This window comes from Odocoileus virginianus, chromosome 5, assembly GCF_023699985.2.
Source record: "Odocoileus virginianus isolate 20LAN1187 ecotype Illinois chromosome 5, Ovbor_1.2, whole genome shotgun sequence".
In the NCBI taxonomy this organism is placed as follows: Eukaryota; Metazoa; Chordata; class Mammalia; order Artiodactyla; family Cervidae; genus Odocoileus; species Odocoileus virginianus.
In genome coordinates, this window is record NC_069678.1 from 64,272,306 (window position 1) to 64,292,462 (window position 20,157).

Below are 20,157 nucleotides of genomic sequence, written 5' to 3' on the forward strand. Positions count from 1 at the left end.
ATTTCTTTTGTTTAGCTTGTATATACTTTTTCTAAGTGTCCAATATAGAACAATATAAGTATTTCTGTTTGTAAGAGAAATAAAGAATGCAAGTAAATAAAAGTATACAAATACTTCCAGTAGTGAAAAAGAAAAGCAAAACATTTTCCCTTCTTCTTCATTTTCATTTTACCTTTACCACCAGGTGCATGTTATGAAATTATAGAAGTGTATGTTGAACTAGTGAAAAAATTTGAATTTTCTCCCCCTTTTAAAAGGGATATGTTAGTGTTGTGATCATTGGTCATGAAGGGCATGTTTTGAAACTTCTCTTAATTGAACTGTCTCCTTTTCTTGCTTGAAACTATTGACCCTGATATTTCATCCACCTTCTAGTTGAGGGGCAATTGAGATGGGCCAACTTCTTGTCTCTACTGTACTATAAGCTGTTTATTTATAAAGCTGTAAGATCGGTATCTGTTTTTAATTTATATTCCATAGAACACTTCAGTAAATTCCTTACATGGTGGAGGAGCAATAAATTTTTATTGAATGAGTAAGATAATGATAAGTCTTAATATGGGAGTTTTTCAAATAAAAATTTGCATGTAATCGATACTCCTTTTTAGTATTGGAGGTTCTTTATAATGAAAAGAATTTGAAAAGTAGTCCCTTCCAGTGCATGAAAGTAACTGGATAATAATACCAAAGAAAAGCTGTGTGTAGGTTTCTTTTTATTTTAGTTAATGTGCTGGAATATTAACACTTTCTGTTGAAGCTACATGCTGTAACACCTCACATATAATGCTAAGAGAGATTAGAGGCACTAGTTGCATATTCTTGGTTTATAATATTGTCTTTGGGTAGAAATATCTGGGTGATTTTTTTCTGAAAATAGTTTGACATGTTATGGAATATAATTTAAATAGTCTAATTACAAACTGTGGAAGAGTGTCAACATGAGAAATGTAATGTGTTTAAACAGAACTCTGACCAGATATAATTAGTAACGTTATAAAAACTTAAAACTTTTATGCCAAAGAAGAGAAGAAACTAAGCAAAATTAAGACCTAATTGAAGGATTCCCAGTTTCTGCGAACTAATACTCAAAACTTCTTAGCTGTATGGAATTTTAGGACGTTTAGGACCTTTGTTTAAAAAGTGAAGCAAAGTCCTTTATCCTCTCCCAGGTTGTGCAATCTTATGGAGATTTGACTTCCAAATAAAACACAAGGCATTTTGGATCTTGTATCCCTATTAGTTTGAATATAGTATGTCCCTACTAATTTTTTCCTTTTTAACTGTGGTCATTTGTTTTTGAATTAATATATTTGGTAGAAAGACTAAAAGTAACTGAGAAAAATATTTATAAATAGAAATATTTATATGAACTAATGAAAAAGTAATACATTAGCTTCCTTTTCCTCTGTTTGTCTAGAACAGTACTGGCCAATGGAAATACAATGTGAGTTATGTATGTAAAAAACTGAAAAGAGATGAGTGAAATTAATTTTAACGTATGTTTTATTTATCTGATATATCAAAAATTACCATTTTAACATACCAGTATGAAAATATTAATTAGGTATTTTATAGTCGTTTTTCATACTGTCTTCCAAATCTAGTATGTATTTCATACATACTGACATTTCAGGATATGTCAGTTAGAACAGGTACACATAAAGTACTCTGTAGTCTCCAGGCAAGAATACTGGAGTGGGTAGCCATTCCTTTCTCTAGGGGATCTTCCTGATGAATCAAACCCGGTCTCCTGCAACACAGGCAGAATTCTTTACTGTCTGCGTCACCAAGGAAGCCCTGTATTCTCACTAGACTGTATTATTGGACAACACAGGTCCAGAAGGTGAGTGACCTTCGAAGGAATCATTTTATTTGCCTTAGCTTTTTTTCCCATGTCCATTAACTTGGCATTAATAAATGTTTAATTTTTATACTGAAAGTACTTAATGTGGAAACCCAGATATTTGAAAATCTTTAAGAAATAAAAATCCTCACTCTTCACTATTAAGATTTTGGGGTCTATCATACCAGTTCCCTTGGATAACTAGCTAAATGTAATTTTTATTTAACACAAATGAGAGTGTGTTATATATAGCTCATGTTTTTTATATATGTACATTGATTTAAGACTTTTAACATTTTAAAATTTATTTTCATATGAGTGCCTGTGTATTTACCATATCCTTCTAAGTGGCTGCACAGTCTTTTATTATATAGATGTGCCTTAATTTAATCATCTCCCTATTAATGATACTTTAAGTTGCTTGTAATTTTCTGATTATAAACAATATGCATAGAAAATATATTTATATTTGTATATAAATATTTTCATATGATAAGTTCATAGATGTTAACTTTCAAAGTAGATTTCTCTTCGCAGATTATCCTAAAAGGATTGTGCCAGTTTATATCCCTACTGAAAATTTATGAGGGTTTCTTTTTTCTCATTAATTTTTACCAATATTTTGAATGAGCAAGACAAAAAATATTGATAAACCTGGTAGGCAAATATATCCAGTTGATTTTGCTGTCTCTCTGCCTTGCTCTTCTTGTGAATTACCTGAGTATTGTCTAAGTCTCCCTCTCCCATGTTTGTTCGTCTCTTCCTGACTGATTTTAGGAATTATTTACACTTGATGGACATTAACTCTCTGTCATCTACGTAACACCAGTGTTATTCCAGTTTGTCCTTTGTCTTCTGCTTGTGTTTTTGGTATCCCCTGCTCTGTAGAGGCTTTAAAATTTGTTTTTTGTGATTTTTTGTGGTTCATGCTCAGAAATGTCTTCCTTACCTATAAAATATGGTTTCTTTAATGCTTTTCTGTTAGTTTTATTTTTATTATTTAAAACTTGGATTTAATCTAGAATTTATTTTGAGAAAGTGGTGAAATATGAAATCAGCCTTAAAAAAGGCTAGTCAGGTATCTCAACAACTCAGCACTTTTTATTGATCTACCTTCTCTCTGCTAACTTAAAATTCCTCTGAAGGAGTATTACAAATGCAGGGTAAAGACTTACTAGGTTTATGTGGAACTTTATTAGTGGAGTTAGTAGTCAAAAGAATGAAAAAGAATCTGGTCTAAATGCATGCATTTCACCTTCAGAGACAAATTGAATTTAAAATTGTATTGCTTATATTAGAAATTAAGCATAGCTTAGTGTTTAGTTAATTCCCATTTCACTTGAAAATCCAAACTCCAGAAGAGTTAAGCAACTAAATATTTATGTGAGTTCTGTACTATTCATTCATTCAATCAATGATTTATTCATAGGAGAAACTATCCTAGGCATTGGAAATAGAGGAACTAACTAGATAGTTAAGGTCCTTGCACTCATGGAGTTTGTACTTAAGTAAAGGAGGTATATAAACAAGAAATAATACATAAACAAGATAAGTTAGGGTCATTTTAAGCAGATTATTTGAGTTGTGAATGGAATAACAAAGTGATATGATGTTTGAGAGGGAAAGTGAGCCTTTCTAAAACTTGAAAGATGGAAAGGGACTGGTTATGTCCACATCCACAAAGCTAAAACGGTAATAATCCTAATGCAGAAATTGAGGGGTGGGAGGAAAAAGCATGATGTGGTTTGCTGTTCTGTGCCTGTCTATCTTACTTGCAAATTTCTCATTGAAATTTGTGGGCAGATTCTTTAGTTTTTAAGTCCCCTTGTGGGCCCCCAGTGACATTCAGTGTTCATAACATTTATCATTCTGCAGTATAATTATTTGCCTGTTCGATTCTCCCTCCAGATATGAGTTCTATGAAGTCAAGAACTTTGCCTTTTATCTCCCTTATTTTCAGTATCTAGTATACTGTATACTCAGTAAATGTCACAGTGAGGAATTATAAGCATAATAAAGGCCAGTCTGTTATCAAGTGCTTTGGATCCTGTTTTCACCTACTATTTCAGGACTCTTACTTTCTTGTTTAGTGTGTACAAACTCTCTCAACTACATTCTTTCCATTAGGATTTAATCAAACTTCAACCTTTCCAGTCTTAAAAAGCATCCCAAATCCCCATATTTTGTCTCCAAATATTGCATTATCTTTCTCCCCTTCTCAATTCTACTCTTCAGAATTTTACTTGCTCCAGTTTTTTAATGCCTACTACTCTTGAATCTTACTTTTTTCTGTTTTCAGCCTAAGATTATCAGTGACATGCTCAGTTGCTCAGTTGTGTCCAATTCTTTGTGACCTCAGGGACTGTAGCCCTCCAGGCTCCTCTGTCCACAGAATTTTCCAGGCAAGAATATTGGGGTGGGTTGCCATTTCCTCCTCCAGGGGATCTTCCCTACCCAGGGATTGAACCCATGTCTCTTATGTCTGCTGCATTGTGGGTGAATTCTTTACCACTCGCGCCATCTGGACTTGATTAATTTTTCCTGTAGCACTAAAAGGGTAAAACTTTTAGAGCATACCTATGGTGCTTTTTACTGTTACCAGTTATTTCAGAAAAAAGGTAAAGAGTTGGTCTGTGAAAGCCTTTTTTGCAATAGCCAAGATATGGAAGCAACCTAAGTGTCCATCAACAGATGAATGGATAAAGAAGCTGTGGTGTGTTTATGTGATGTTGCTGAATTCAGTTGACATTTTTCATTTCTTACCTCATGTGGTCCCTGAATAGCATTTGATGTTTAACTCTTTTAATTGTACTTGTGATTTCTTCCTTTTCCTTCCATGTCACTGTACTCTCAAGATTTTCTTTCTGCTTCTTTGTGGGTGACTGATCAGTCTTCTTTGCAGGCTCATCCTCTTCTGGATGGCCACAAGATCTTAGAGTTTCTTAAGACTCCTTTGTTTGAATAACACGCAATGAGTAATTAAATGATATTTTAGTTCTCTCCTAGTTAATGTCCTTGGTAGTGGTTCTCAGCATAGGAAAAATGGTATATAGATGCAAGATAGAAAAGAAGAAATAAAAGCCTTGTATTCTTGAATGTGAATTATCACTATGAATTTAGGTATATTTCATGTTAAAGGCATTCTCCCCCTTAACTCTTTCAAAAGAAGAAACAATGAGTGACCCACAATTAGTGGCCTAGAAAAACATTTTCCACTTTATAAACCACAGCTCCTTGGAGAAATAGCTGATTCCAGGTTTGGAAAGAAAGTGTACAAGAGCCTGAAACAGGAAGAGTCTGGAATTAGCAAGAAGCTGTGGAAGACTAGTATGACTGAATCAAAGGGATTATGAGCTAGTTTGAATTGACTTTTTCACTTGTCAAGGATGATACAATTTGAACACTGATAAAGATAGTAACTGTAAACTATTTAAACCTGTTAATATGTTTGGTTCATTAATTTATAAGTGATGCTTTAAAAAAATTGATCCCTTTTAGAGGAGTATAATGTACCAACTGATTATTTTGAAAATTGGCAGATAATGGAAAAGAATGAAGCATTTATCCTTGCCTCTCCTGTAATGAATGGTTCACTGGCAAAGCAAATAGTAGATAAGGAAAAGTGCTTTTCATAGAGATATTTCACCTTAAAAATATAGAATCAGTGAAAGAATATTACCTTTTGGCAACCCTTAATGAGTTAATTGATTTCGGCATGGATCATGATTGTCTACTAATTGTGCAGAAAGAGAAACAACAAGCAATATTTTCCTCCTGATAGAAGCATACAGTATCATTTATGAAGTGGTCTTGTCCCTGAAAGTTGATCAAAGGTCTAGATTCAACTTTCAATTTATAGGAAACACAAAGGAACATGTTAAATGTTACTGCAGGGTGCAGTCAGTAAAATCTAGCCTCTGAAAAAATTTACACAAAAATAATTCAGTTTATTCAACAAGTGCCATAGCAGCGGTAGAAGATGAAAAGACTTCATCTCGATCAACTAAGTACCTATTTCTTTCTCCCATAGCTACTGCATACTTCTCTCACAACGCAGCATTGTTTTGAAATGTTCTTGTTTATAGATATCTCCCTGCCATTAAATGTGTGATGACACCTTTTACCTCTTTCTAATCTTGTCATTTTTAACTTTTGACATTTTAAGTATAGTGTGTCTTGATGTGGGTCTCTTTGAGTTCGTCGTCTTTGGAACTCTCTGAATGTCCTAGAACTAGATGTCTGTTTCTTTCCTCAGATTAAAAATGTTTTCTGCCAATATTTTTTCACAATTTCCCATAAGTAGGTTAATGCCATTATACATCCTGCTTTGGAACCTGCTATTTTTTCGTTCAACGTGCTGGATATCTCTTTCTGCATTAATAAATACTGCTGTACATGTTCATTTTTGGGATTCTGATATGTATTTGTCTCATTAGTATGTCTTAATTAGCCCAGTACTGATGAACATATTTCTTTATAATTCTTTATAACTATTTCCTAATACAAACAATGTCATGAATTTCTTTGAACAGACCCATTTGTACATATGTGTAGTTCTTTCCTTAGACTAGAGATGAGTTTGTTAGGTCAAAGAGTATGTTCATTTACAATTTCTGTATTACCCTACCACCTTCCAGAAAATTTAGACCTATTTTCATTATCCAAGTATTTGATTAGGAGGGTTTATTATACTTCATCCACTCTCAGCAAGCACTAGTCTTCAGGTAAAGTAATTCTCAATCTTTTTTTCTTTTTTTCAAAAGTTGATTTTTAATTGGAGGATAATCATTTTACAATATTGTGTTGGTTTCTGCTGTATAACAACATGAATCAGCCATAATCTATTTTTTCTTACTCCTTTTGAAGTCCTCTATTTTGGTGCTTTTTCTTGAATTATTTCTCATCTCTGTATTGGCAGCAGGTACTGCTGCCAGCAGCTGTGTAAGATGCGACTGGGCTTATGTCAGTTAATTGTAGAGTAATATGTGATTTTCTCATAGTAGCTATCTAATACTGTTATACCTGCCATACTGCCATATTTGTTTTTTGAACAATAATGTAGAATATTATACCTCTTAAAACCTCGATCACATTTATACAAAAAGCCTTATTTATAAATGTCATCCTATAAGATAGTATTAGAACTGTCTTTTAATTTCTTAATAATGTTTCTGTCCTCACTTGTTTATTTCTCAGAAGCCTCTTTTAGAGGAAATAACTTGCATTTTGAAGTCTGACTGAACTGTATTCTGATTTCAGCTTTGCCACTTGGTTCTATGTGAAAATCTCTTAACTTTTCTGGACCTCAATTCATCTGTAAAGTGGGGGTATATTTGATTGCTGTCTGTTTGAATGATTACTCTAAGGTTAATCAAATCTAACATTGTATGTAAAACTAGCATAGTGTCTATAGAGCAAATCTAATAATTCAGTATTTGTTCATTTATTTCTTTTGTAGTGTATAGTAGTGATGCATAGTGTTTTCAGATATGTTCACTATCATGTATACTATTGCCTTCACAGAAACCTTCTCTACATATACCCTCAGAGTCTCAATTTTGCCAACCGTCAAGGTTCTGCCAGAAATATAACAGTGAAAGTCCAGTTTATGTATGGGGAGGATCCTAGCAATGCCATGCCGGTAAGAAATGTTCTTTACAGTTTCTGTTCTTCATATGTGGCTCACGTAGATTTTTTTGGGGGGGGGTGGTATTACTTGGGTGGCAGGTCTGAACTGGAAATTAGAAGTGATCTTGTGAACCGTATTCCTGAATTCATTACTTCCTGTACAGGTAGTAATGAGTTTACCTGAAGTCTGATTTATTGAGGACTTGATATATGCTTGGCACTTCCCAGAGATACAAAGATGAATAAGACTTCTAATCTAGAGGATATAAGAACAACACATAAGATTTAAAAATAGTGAACTTCAGAAGAGGGCCAGATCAGAATCACCTAGGGTGCTCTAACAGAGGACAGATAGCTCTTCTCTCTGCTTGCATCTGTGATTCTGATTCCCCTCCTTCGGAATAAAAGGGCGGTAAGGGAGGTGGAAAGTGGTGGGCAGTAAATGGGGCTGACAATGCTCTCCCGATAATTCTAATTTGTATGTTTCTTCTCACCTTGGTTGAGAACCTCTGGCAATAGTTCTTAACTTGGCTGTACCCTACGCTCACACAGGAAGCTTTTAAAAGTGCTAGTGCCCAGACTGAATCTCACTCCAGTTACATTATAAACTCTGGGGAGGGACACCAGGCAGATACCATTACTTTTTAAATCCCCCCAAGGGATTACAGCTTCCCTGGTGGCTCAGCTGGTAAAGAATCTGCCTGCAGTCCTGGAGATCTGGGTTTGATCCCTGGGTCGGGAAGATCTGCTAGAGAAGGAAAGGCAGTCCACTCCAGTATTCTTGCCTGGAGAATTCCGCGGACAGAGGAGCCTGGCCAGCTACAGTCAATGGGGTTGCAAAGAGTCGGAGACCACTGAGGGACTAACGCTTTCAAGGGATTAAATTTTTCAGCCAATACTGAGAACCTAAGGTATGTGCTAATTATTAGAAGATTGACAGTATATAGGGATTCAAAGGTCTAGATGTTCAGAGGGAGAGGATGCCTCAGAAGTGGTTAAAATGTTACAGCAGTGGGTCTAGACCATGGGGAAAGGAAGGCAGTTCACATTGGAGAATGTTCTTCAGCAGAGGTAGAATGGTGAGTTGCCAGTGAGCCAGAACAATGCAAGAGAAGTCAGAAATAGTAGACTGAGGCCAGACTGTGGAGGGTCTTGACTGCCCACATGGTCACTGAGGAGTTGTGGGATACTAATAAATGCAAGTTCCTTGAAAGTAGATTTTTAACTTATGGAGTAGGAGCATACCTATCACCTGTAGATGTTCACCCTCTGAGAGAACCTTTGTGGATTGAAAATGAGCTAAGAACAGGTGCATTATTTACAGTTTTATTTTGGCCTTCTATGTGAGTCATTTGAATCAAGTTCTTTTGATTTTCTGCTTACTAAGAAAACCATTTTCATTTCCACAATAGCCTCACTTTCATCAGTATTTATAGACTTGATAACAGCAAGCGCAAATTATTCATCTTTGTATTCTTCTGTGGCAGCTTTTTCAGGTCTTTGCATATAATGCATGCTGAGCAATATTTCAATAAATGTAGAATTTACTCTTGAGGTTTGGAATGAGCATTTCATGCTAACTAGCTCTTCATTTCTGCTGAAGGACTGAATGTACCATCATTGTTGATGAAAAGATACTGCACTGTGAAAATAGATGCTTTATTATCCTATATGTGAATGGTCATATGAATTTGAGCTTATGACAGATGTAGTGTATGTAAAATAATCAGTTTTTATTTTTTGCCTAACGAGCTCTTCCTTGTCTTAGCATATACATGGCCTCCTCTGCAGCGCCCCAGCTGCATCCAGCCATATTGGCAGTTAGACCACTCTTTCTTGTGGCGCTGCCAGAGTGTTTTCTCACTTTTACAGGCTGCTTCATTTATGATTATATGTTTGCTCCTTCACCTTGTCCACTGGACTGTGAGCTCCTTGAGGGCAGGGGCCCTATCTTACTCGTATCTGTCTTGATGCCTGTCGTAGTGCTTGACGTAATTGATGCTCAGTTCAAGTTGATGAATGATTGCAAATACATGTTAAACGGTCAAAGGAGCACTTTCCTCTTTATTTCATGCATGTTATGAAAATAAGTTACTTTGTGAAAAACAGTCGCTTCTCAGAGGGGGAAAAATGTACTGCATTCCATTCACTTGTGTATTATTAATGTTATGAAAATATAATGCTTTTATGTTTATGTGAGTGGCCAGTTTGAAAGAATTTATAATCAGACATTTGCTTATTTTTGTATTTGCTTATTTTTTTAAAATGACTATTAAAATGGGTCTTAAGATAAATTTTGATGATATAACATTGACATGATAAAATCATATATTTCATAATTCTGGCACTGGAACATTTTTATTAAAACATGGTAAGATATTCTTAGAAAATTTTTGAAATTAGACATAGCTAGGAGAGTCATAATTATTGTACTTTCACATACTCTTAAAAGGACCTGCAAAAAGAAACATAGATATCTGTTATTATGTTCTTTTTATTTAAGGATGGTGCCAGTTAACCCCTTCCCATGAGGAGTAAACTTTGAGTTGTTTTTACCACTTGTGTGATAGAAGTGTGATGACCTGTCCACATACCTATTCATGCAGATGTAGAATGACTGGCCAGACTTAAGGGTTTAATCTGTGACTAGATAACATTGTAAGCATGCCACATTGGAATCATAGCTGTGACCTAGACATCAATAAGACATTTATCTAATCAGCTGCCCTAACTAACCTTAGCATGGTTGGGTAGAATTCACAAGTCAGATATATAAGACTGAATTATTTTACCTCTAAAATGTCGCTAAAACTTTTAGAAACATCCAGTCTCTAAAAGGGGTATTTTTTTTTTTTTTATGTGGTGGATTAGAAAAAGCATAAGTAAGAAGACTGGAGCTCCTCTTTCATTATAGAGTAGCTTACAGTGAGGATACAGAGCTTGACCAAAATTAGGATATTTTAATATAAATAATTTATATTTGACATTTAGAATGACTATTGTTTTAGTAGAGAAGCCACCAACTTGTATAGTAGATCTTTGTCACCATTCTAGGATCGTATTCTTATATAAATTCCAAATTATGTACTACAGATTGATTTTAGAATGAATTCTTTGCCTTCTTCAAGAAAAAGGAAAGAAATGTACCTTATTGCCCAATAGATATAATGGATAGAAACTTTCTGAATGTTTGAATGTCAGATGGGTGTGTAGTTGAAAAGAAATTTACAGTTAAGCAATTGAACTTATAGGCACATGTTCTTCATTGGGCTGATTTTGCCCATTGTTCTCAGTTTTTAAATCAGACCAGTTCTTACATAGATATGAAGCATCCAGCATTTATTACAACAAAGTTTCAACATGCTGTTATTTGTTACAGGTAATCTTTGGTAAATCTAGCTGTTCAGAATTTTCAAAGGAAGCCTATACAGCCGTAGTATATCATAACAGGTACTGAATTCAAATATTTCTTTCAAAGTTACTCACTCCTCAGTGGCGTTGTTAGCGCTCACATTAGTGTGTTTACTGAATGCTTTGCTGCACTGAATGTGCAAATCCAAGACAGCCAACATCAGAGTTTTAAATTTCAACCTGTAGATGTACATTCTCTCCACAGACATCTCAAAGTTAAGACTTTATATACAAAACATCTTTTCTGTCAAATTCTCTGATCCTTTCATTTTTATTATATTATTGATTATCATTGTGGCCTCTGGTCTTTTGGTCTTTCCCTATTGTTTTCACCTACACTTTGTAGTTTTACTTAACTCTTTACTATACTGGCACCCAAGTGCAACATCCAGTAAATTGGTGCAGCATCAAATAAATCTTTGCCTTAGTGACTTTCCATTTTAGTTCTTTGGAAAATTGATTGTGAACTCTGGATAACGTAATTTCTGCTTTCTTTCTCCTCTTCCTTTCTGTTCCTCCTCCTCTGCCTTCTCCTCCTCCCCCTCTTCTGCCATCCCTGCCTCTTTCCCCCCCCTCCTCATGTACCCTAACCCCTCCTTTTTTTTTTTATTAGATGCTATTGGAGAAAAATCAGAATTGTGCCCCTTGAGGCCGTCATGAATTGATGTGATTTTATCACATGATGAGACTGTAGTATTTTATCTTCTTTCGGCCCCACTGCGCTTTGGTAAACTCTGTTGGCATCACTTTTTTACCCTCTCCCCCACTTGGCAGTGGCTGTTTTAAACTTTTCTTCCCCTTCCTTTAGCTCCTACCTCTTTTCTGTTCACTGCTCTTAGTATTCCTGCTTTATGAAGTCGATTGAGACCATCTAACTTGGAATCTGTGAGCTTCTGTGCTTTTCATCTCAGATTGTCTCTGTGTGGATCTGCCTTTCCTCTGTTATGAAGTTGGTACTGGTCCACACCCTCCCTCAGTGTGGATCTTTTCATCTCTGCTCTCAAAGAATCTTATCCAGCCTCTTCAGAGTGTGACTCCGTCAGTTACTCCTTTTCTTAACATCATCAGTCTTCTGCTTCATTGGCTCCATCTCTTATTGCCACAAAGTTTGTTTCTTCCATACTTATAAAAACAAAAGTCTTTATTCACTGCTGTTATGTAGCATGGCTTTTCCTTACCATCCCTAAAACTTTCTTCTTTCTTACCTTTAGTTTATGGCCCTGTCTCGGTTTACTTTTCTTCTATAATAATTATTCTCATTTTAATTTTTCTTTAAAACATATGCCTTCCACACAAAACACTGAAGTTTTGCCTTTAAGCTTCTTTTTCTATAATATTCTGTCCCTAAATGAACTTGTATGTATGCCAGAATTACATTCAATGAAACCACTACTGCTATTACCTTTATGTGGCTTGTCTTCACTCTTTATTTTCTGTCTAACCTTCTTTCTGATGTGTAGACGTGAATTTTCAGATCTTCCAGATGCATTCATTTGAATGCCTGCTTCCTGTTTAATTTCCACGTGTTTATTCTTGACTCTCTTCCTAAACCAGTCTCTCCCTGTTTTCATTGACGGTGCCACCACTTTTCCAGTTGCTCGGACTCAGAATGTAAAACATTCTTAACTTCCTTCTTAGTGTCTGTAATCCCATCATCTTTTCCGTCTTGATGTTTCTATTTCTGCTCCATTACAAACATATCCTGTCTGTCCTGTGTCTGGATCTTTTTTTCTTCTATAATACTAATTCCCTCTGTTTGTTGAACTACTCATAGTTCAAGGCCCATATCATGTATCTCTTCCTAAATGACAGTTCCTTGATGCAAAACTTGAAGTACATCTGTTCAGCTTTTCTCTTGACGCACTTAAGCTTATATGCTGTATACCAGGGGTCAGCAAACTTTTCTTAAAATGGGCAAATAGTATATATTTTAGGACTTGTGCACCATCTGCTTTTTGGCAACTGCTCAGCCCTGTTTTACAGTGCAAAAATAGCCATGCCCAGTAGCTGTGAGTAAATGGGCGTGGCTGTCTGCCAGTAACATTATTTAATGGACCCTGAAATTTAAATTTCGTTTAATATTTTAAGTGAAATATTATTTGTTTGAATTTTTAACCTCTTAAAAATATATATAAAAATCATTTTTTAGTTTGTAGGCTGTACAAAACCAAGTAATGAACTGGATTTGGCCTGTGACCATAGTTTGCCAACCCCTGCTTTATAGCATAGCTGTTAATATATGTTTGTCTTACTTCTGCTAAATATATATTTTTGAGGGTTTTTAAAAATGTTCATCTTTAAAACCACCATAAAAGTCACACAGTGCATATTAGCCTAATGGTGGGTAAATAAAAATCTTATTGATGAATAACTCTTAGATGTTTAATTTTCTGTAAGAACCTTCACATAATGATTTCAGGAAAGAAATGAACTGAAACACTAAATACCAGGAAAGATATGGACAAAGAAGTTTGTAATTTCTAAAAGTATCTCAGTTTTTGGCTAAGTCTTTATTTTGTTGCTCTCAGCATTAGTAGAATTAAAATGATAGAGTCAAACACTACTAGTAAATACAACTTTCTCGTAATTCAATGGTGATTAGTAAGTAATAAGATCTATTTTATCATCTTATATTCACTGAAGTCATCAAATTATCAAATGGCAAGCATCAACTATCATTCTTAAGGGTATTAAAAACTTTATGCCCCTTACCTGTTAGCATTTTTGAAGCTTATTTGAGATGAAAGAGTATTTGACGTATTTAGCATCCGAGGAAAATCCCTAGTTGGTGGGATGGCTTTCACTTTAAAGATAGTTGGAGCCATACAGTTTGGATGTATTTTCACTGTATATAACTCTGAGAGCTACTAACCAAATATGAAAGGTTGGGATGCTAAGGTTCTCTCTCTTTTAGCTCTATATCATAAATAGCATCATGACAGCTATTTATGATATCATGATGCTATTTATGTTACACCATAGAAATGCATACGCTTATACCATAGAAATGCCCATATGGGCCACTCTCAATAAATACTGAGATGCAAGTACTGTTGGTTTGATCAAATATGATATTTGTTGTATTCCTATAGTAGCTGTGCACACTTTCAAGCAGTGGGACAGATGTAATTGTGGGTGTTCCCTGATTTTTTTTTCTATTCTTTTTTCTCTTTTCCTTTAAGCTGTCAGTCAATAACTAGTCCATGTTTTTGGTAACAATATTTTTTTAGCAATGGGATAATAAATACAAGAAATTCTATAGAGAGCCCATCTTGATACCAGATTGTCTAAACATATCTTGTTTTTTAAACAAGGATAAGCAAATTAGTCTTAATATAAAGCTGTACTGCTCTAAAAGAGAAATGTTTTTCTATGGTATGGTTATGAGATATACTATAAAAAGCTTATTTTTCTATGTGATACATATCTAGATTGGTTATAAATATAGAAAGCCTTGCCCTAGTTTCCTCTCCTATACAGTTTCCAATCTAATGAAGATCTCAGCATCAAGATGGTGATTATTAATGAATTTTCAAATAGTAGGTTTACTCAACCCATTAATGAAAATGGGATTAGAAATTTCAGAAACAGTGACAGCTCCCTCATCTGGAAGTGTAGGAGTTAGTTACTTAGAGTTTGGAAATAAAAATACTTTGGACTAGAAGAAAAATTAAGCACAAATCATGAAATTAATTTAAAAATTATTCAGGTATACAAATGCCGTAATTATTTATTTTGAACACATTATTGATTATTGATCTGTTTTGTTTTGTTTTTTGTATGAAGGTCTCCTGATTTTCATGAAGAAATAAAGGTTAAACTCCCTGCTACTTTAACTGACCATCATCACTTGCTTTTTACTTTTTATCATGTTAGTTGTCAACAAAAACAAAATACTCCTCTTGAAACTCCTGTTGGATACACAGTAAGTATATCTTTGTTAAATATTAGCTCTTTGATCATAAAAATAATTACAGTATTTAAGATATACTTTGTGTCCATTATTATTTGAGGATTCCTTATCTGATTCTCCACATTGGTTTGGAAGAGTCATCATAACAAGAAAATGCTCATTAATATAGTTAACTAATGTCATTAATTAACTAGCATGTTTGAACACTTAGGTGTTGGTCCTGATTACTGTATATTTATCCAACATACTGTGTAAATATAACAGTTTTAAGGGTTCTTCAGAAGAAAATGGTTTGAATGTAACATCACTAAAAGAGACCTCTAGTAATTAAAACCCCTTTTAATTGCCTTAGTTAAAGCAATTAAAACCCTTGAGTATTTTTTGAAAATCATTGCTTTTGAATTATAAACCTAAGATGAATACATCATACTGTGCTAATCACAATTTTGTCAGAAAGGCATGCCTTCACCCAAAAGAGAAAAACTAACATTCGATTCCTATTTTTTGTCTTCAGTTTATGACATGAATTTTGCTAAATGTTAGAAAATAAGCTTGTCATACTTTTTAGTTTTATTTTCAACATTTATGTCTAATCAAATCTTTCTTTCCCTATTTACATTGGCACATTACCCCAGTTTAAAATTGATTCACTTTATGGCCTTTTTCTACTGCCAACTTTCCTTTGCATGATAAGGACCTGCTGTAGATTTAAATATTGCGTAGTTAGTAATAATGGCTTGGGGATCCTTCTCAAGCCATGGGGAAACTTCTTTACATGAATTATAAAGGCCTAATTATTATTATTACCTACATAATTAAATCCCTTGGTATTTAGTGATGTGAGAAGAATTTGGCTTATACCAAGTTCTTGAAACAGATTTTTGAAGTAATTAGTATTAATAACAAACATTTAAATTAATGTTATTTCTTTTTTATTTAAAAGTGGATACCAATGCTTCAGAATGGACGATTGAAGACTGGGCAGTTTTGCCTACCAGTCTCACTGGAAAAACCACCACAGGCTTATTCTGTACTGTCTCCTGAGGTCAGTATCTCTCATGTTGAAATTCTCGAGAATCAATGAAATGAGTTTTTCATTACAAAGGTAGTTTTCTCAAACTTCTATCTCTAAGTATGTATATAGTGAAGTAATGCTATTTTCTCCTATAATTAAAATTACTCTATAGAATACTTTGAAGCATTTATATGTTGTTGATTTTTTTTTCTAATCTCATATAACACCTTTGAAAGGCAGTGTAGTATGGTTTCCAAGATTTCACTGTTCAGTTGTGTGACCTCAGGTAAGTTTCTTACTCTGCTAAATTGTTGAAGTCCTGGCCCCTAGTGTGATAGCTTTTGGATATGGGGGCCTTTGGGAGGAAATTAGGTTAGATGAGGTCGTGAGGGTGGGGCCTCATGCCTGGTTAGTACTCTGTAAGAAGAGACACTAGAGAGCTTACTCTGTCTCAGTTGTGTGAGGAGACAGTGAGAGAGAGAGGTGGTCATCTGCAAGCTAGGAAGGGGTTCTCACCAGAAACTAACCATGGTAGCACCTTGATCTTGGACGTCTAGTGTTCAGGCTGTGAGGAAATAAATTTCTGTTACTTAAGTCAACCAGTATATGGTATTTTGTTATGGCAACCTGACTTAAGACACTCTCTCTCTGCCTGAATTCTCTCATCTGTAAATTGAGGAAAATAAGTAATGCGTATCAAAAGGATTGTGTTGATGACTGAATAATTAGTAGTACACAGAACTTAGAATAATGCTGGGCACATGAAGTGTACTGAAGAAGTGTCTACTACTGTTATGTTGCTCCTGTTGCCACACTGCTTGTTAGAGTACTCTATGAGAGTAGTTCTTACTTTAGCATGCATCAAAATCGCCTGGAGTATTTGTAGTAATACCAGTTGTTTAACCTTAGCCCTAGAGTTTCTGATTCGTAAGATCTGGGCTGGGGTTTGATTATTTACATTTCTTACAAGTGCCCAAATGATATTTATGCTACAGACTGTTTTTAAAGAAGTATGTGTTCACAGTTTACTTGGGTGTCCTATTTTTAAAGCTGAAAATGAGTATTTTGCATCGTAAGAGCTAGTGCTGTTTCTCGCATTGAGTAGTTACAATACACTCCACCAACTTTTTTGAAAAAAAGTTTCAAAGCCTGTATTATTTACCTCAGTTAAGATACCACATTTCTTACCTACATTAATTACCAACACTAATTCAATTAGTGTTGAACTGTAATAGAAAACTGACTTTACTTGGTTTTATTTTCTTCATATAATAAAAATAAGAAACCGTGGGAAGGAAAGCCTATCTGCCTATTTTGTTGTTGTTGAGACACTCTGTTTTTTTCATTTGCTTCAGGGACTTTGTAATTGTCTGTGAGGCCTTTCTCCCTGATGGCACTTTCAGCTCCTGTCAGATCTGTCCAGTATCTGTGTCATCTGACCATCTGTCTGTTGATTGTCTTTTCTCATTTAAGTAGAAATCGTTCCGGTTCTTGATATGACGTGTGATTTTTTGTTATATCCTAAACCTTTTGGGGATTATGCTGTGACTCTAGAGCTTATGTTAGTCTGTGTTTTAGCAATAGTGAGAAGTCCTATTGCCAGGTGGAGGTAAAGATTCACACTCCCCACTCTGCATGGGGCTTCCCAGGTGGTGCTAATGGTAAAGAACCCACTTGCCAATACAGGAAACATAAAAGATGTGGGTTCGATCCTTGGGTCAGAAAGATCCCCTGGAAGCGGGCATGGCAATCCATTCTAGTATTCTTGCCTGGAGAATCCCATGGACAAAGGAGACTGTTGGACTGTAGTCCATAGGATTGCAAAGAGTCAGACATGGAGGTGGGATGGGGCTGTGGTTTGTTTTCTTGGCTTTGGCCAGATTAGGGCAATTGTTGGGTTTGGCTAGAGGGAGCAGGCTTTTTGTCTTTTCCTTTTAGCATTTCTGGGTTACCAGCTTCTCTAGCAAACTAGTCCAGGATACATGAGAGAAAAATAAAACTCAGGAAACACTGCATTATAGTTCCTTTGATCCTGAGGTGCCTAGCACATCTGCCTCCTTCTCTCCCCTTTCAACCTCTATGTTTCTTTTTTCAAGTATCATGTTCAGGGTTTTTAGCTATACTTAATCAGGAAGTATAGATAGAACTGATGTATTGTCTTTTAAAAATAATTTTTTGTGATATTTTAATTAACACTCTGAGCAATTTATGTCAGAAAAAAATGTTTCCTAGTCCTTAAAACAACAGGCTTCCTTTGTTTATGAATATTTTAAAGCCAAATTAAAATATAGGAGTGTTTAATATAAAGAAAATAGGATATTATAAACCAATAAGATATTATAGCTGTGAATTTATTGGCATTAAAAGAGATTCACAATGTGATAGGCAAAAAGCATGTTTTAAAATAATATGTTTGATATCACCTATGTGAGGCTGTATATAAAAACATATATGTGTAGGGAAGATTTGGAATGATATAAAGGGATATGTTTCTAGGAAGCTAGAATTTTGAAGGCATATTTTCTGCTTTTTGCTCCTTGAGCCTTTTACTTCTTTTGCAGGAAACATTGATTTTGTAATAAGAACAAAATATAAGTTTTACATTTGTTTGTAGTGCATAAAATATATTTCCATAGTATTTTTTCTTATTGAGATATTGTAATTTTTGTTTCATAATTTGTAGTTATTTCAGCATTCATAATCAACTTAAGCATCTGTGATCATTGTATTCAATGTCTTATAGGTTCCCCTACCTGGCATGAAATGGGTAGATAATCACAAAGGTGTTTTTAATGTTGAAGTTGTTGCTGTTTCATCTATCCATACACAAGTAAGTGATTTTTTAATAATATTTATGATCACATTTCACTTAAATGAAATGAACTTAAATCAGTTTTTTCTGTTATGACATTTGAAACTATGTATCAGTTTAAAATGCATAGGTTTAGAAGTAACTTTTTAAAGGAATCAACAAAATATCATTTAATGTCAATAAAAGCAAGTATTTTCCTTTTCAGAATGTTATTGACTTCATTTTGAACAATTAAGTGATTTTTTTCCCCTAAGTTTCTAGAACATAGCAGGATAATTAGAGTTGAAAAACTATTTTCCAGCTCGTTTTATTTCTCATAGACTTAGGTACTTCAAATGGAAAAGTCCTTGGGGATCTCTGTATTTTTCTCTGTATCTCTGGAGTGTGCGAAGGTCTTCTCAAAGCCTTTGTATTTACTCATTCTGTAACTGGAATGCTTTTCCTCTGACATTCATTTGCCTTCTCTTCATAAAGAGAAGCCTTTGCATGTGACTCTTAAACACAGCAGCTCCATCACTCTGGATGTCTTACACTGCACTCATTGCTGCTTGTTATTTTCACTGGCATGCTCTTGTACTTTTGCTTTGTCTCACCTTTCTCTCTCTCTCCATGTGCATATATATGCATTCATATCCTTCGTTTATGTTCTTTCTCCCGTTATATTGTAAGCTCCATGTGGTCAGGGGTATTGTTACCTGTGAAAGAGTGAGCCTTCCTTTCAAGGACTTTACAGTGAAATAGAGGGAAATGCAAAAATAATTATAATACAGTAAAGCTAGTATTATGTTAGATATATGAACTAAATTTTTTCAAGTACAGACAGTTGTCAGTTTTGCTGGGAACTGAGTTGCTGCATTGGTTAGTAGATATTTATCATATATAGAAGAGAAGGTAGACAGTGCAGTTGATGAAAAGCAAGTGGAGGACTTCCCTGGTGGCACAGTGGATAAGAATCTTCCTGCCAGTGCAGGGGACACAGTTGGGTCCCTGGTGGGAAGATTCCACATGCCAACTAAGCTGGTGTGCCACAACTACTGAAGCCCGTGCACCTAGAGCCTGGCTATGCAGCAAGAGAAGCCACTGCAATGAGAAGCCCGTGCAGCAGAACAAAGCAGGCCCCTCTCGCCAAGCTAGAGAAAGTGTGTACACAGCAGTGAAGACCCAGTGCAGCCAACAATAAATAAATAAAGCAAGGGCAGGTCATCTGTTGTGAATGCAATGTGAAGTGCATGGAAAATCATGATCCATGGACATAGAAGACCAGGCTGATAAACGATTATGAACAACCTTAAATGCCACAGAATTTAGGGTGGATGGTAATTTCGAACTTAAAAGTAAACATGAGAGAAGTAAATTTAGGAGCATACCAAAGGAGTGAAATTATGGGACCATAGGAGTTTAATTTTGAGTTTGAAGTGCCTGTGCACTTCAGATGAAGATGTCCTGTAGGCACTTGTGATGAATGAGTTTAGGATTGGGAGGTAACAGGATAAATGTGATAGCTGAAACTGTACTAGTGAATATGATTTTCCAGG

General features: G+C 35.0%; 1 protein-coding gene across 7 annotated transcripts in view; it reads left to right on the forward strand.

The window, feature by feature from the left end:
• The window catches only part of DOCK7 (dedicator of cytokinesis 7), a 188,715-nt gene that overhangs the window by 82,620 nt on the left and 85,938 nt on the right, over window positions 1-20,157 (forward strand). For 6 of the 7 annotated variants that reach the window (XM_020885436.2, XM_020885453.2, XM_070468054.1 and 3 more), the window contains exons 15-19: window positions 7,367-7,484; window positions 10,851-10,921; window positions 14,669-14,807; window positions 15,739-15,840; window positions 18,554-18,640. In XM_020885436.2, the coding sequence (XP_020741095.1) occupies window positions 7,367-7,484; window positions 10,851-10,921; window positions 14,669-14,807; window positions 15,739-15,840; window positions 18,554-18,640 (517 nt within the window). Of the gene's footprint in view, window positions 1-7,366; window positions 7,485-10,850; window positions 10,922-14,668; window positions 14,808-15,738; window positions 15,841-18,553; window positions 18,641-20,157 lie in introns of those variants that run through there. The other variant, XM_070468056.1, reaches the window with a different exon arrangement.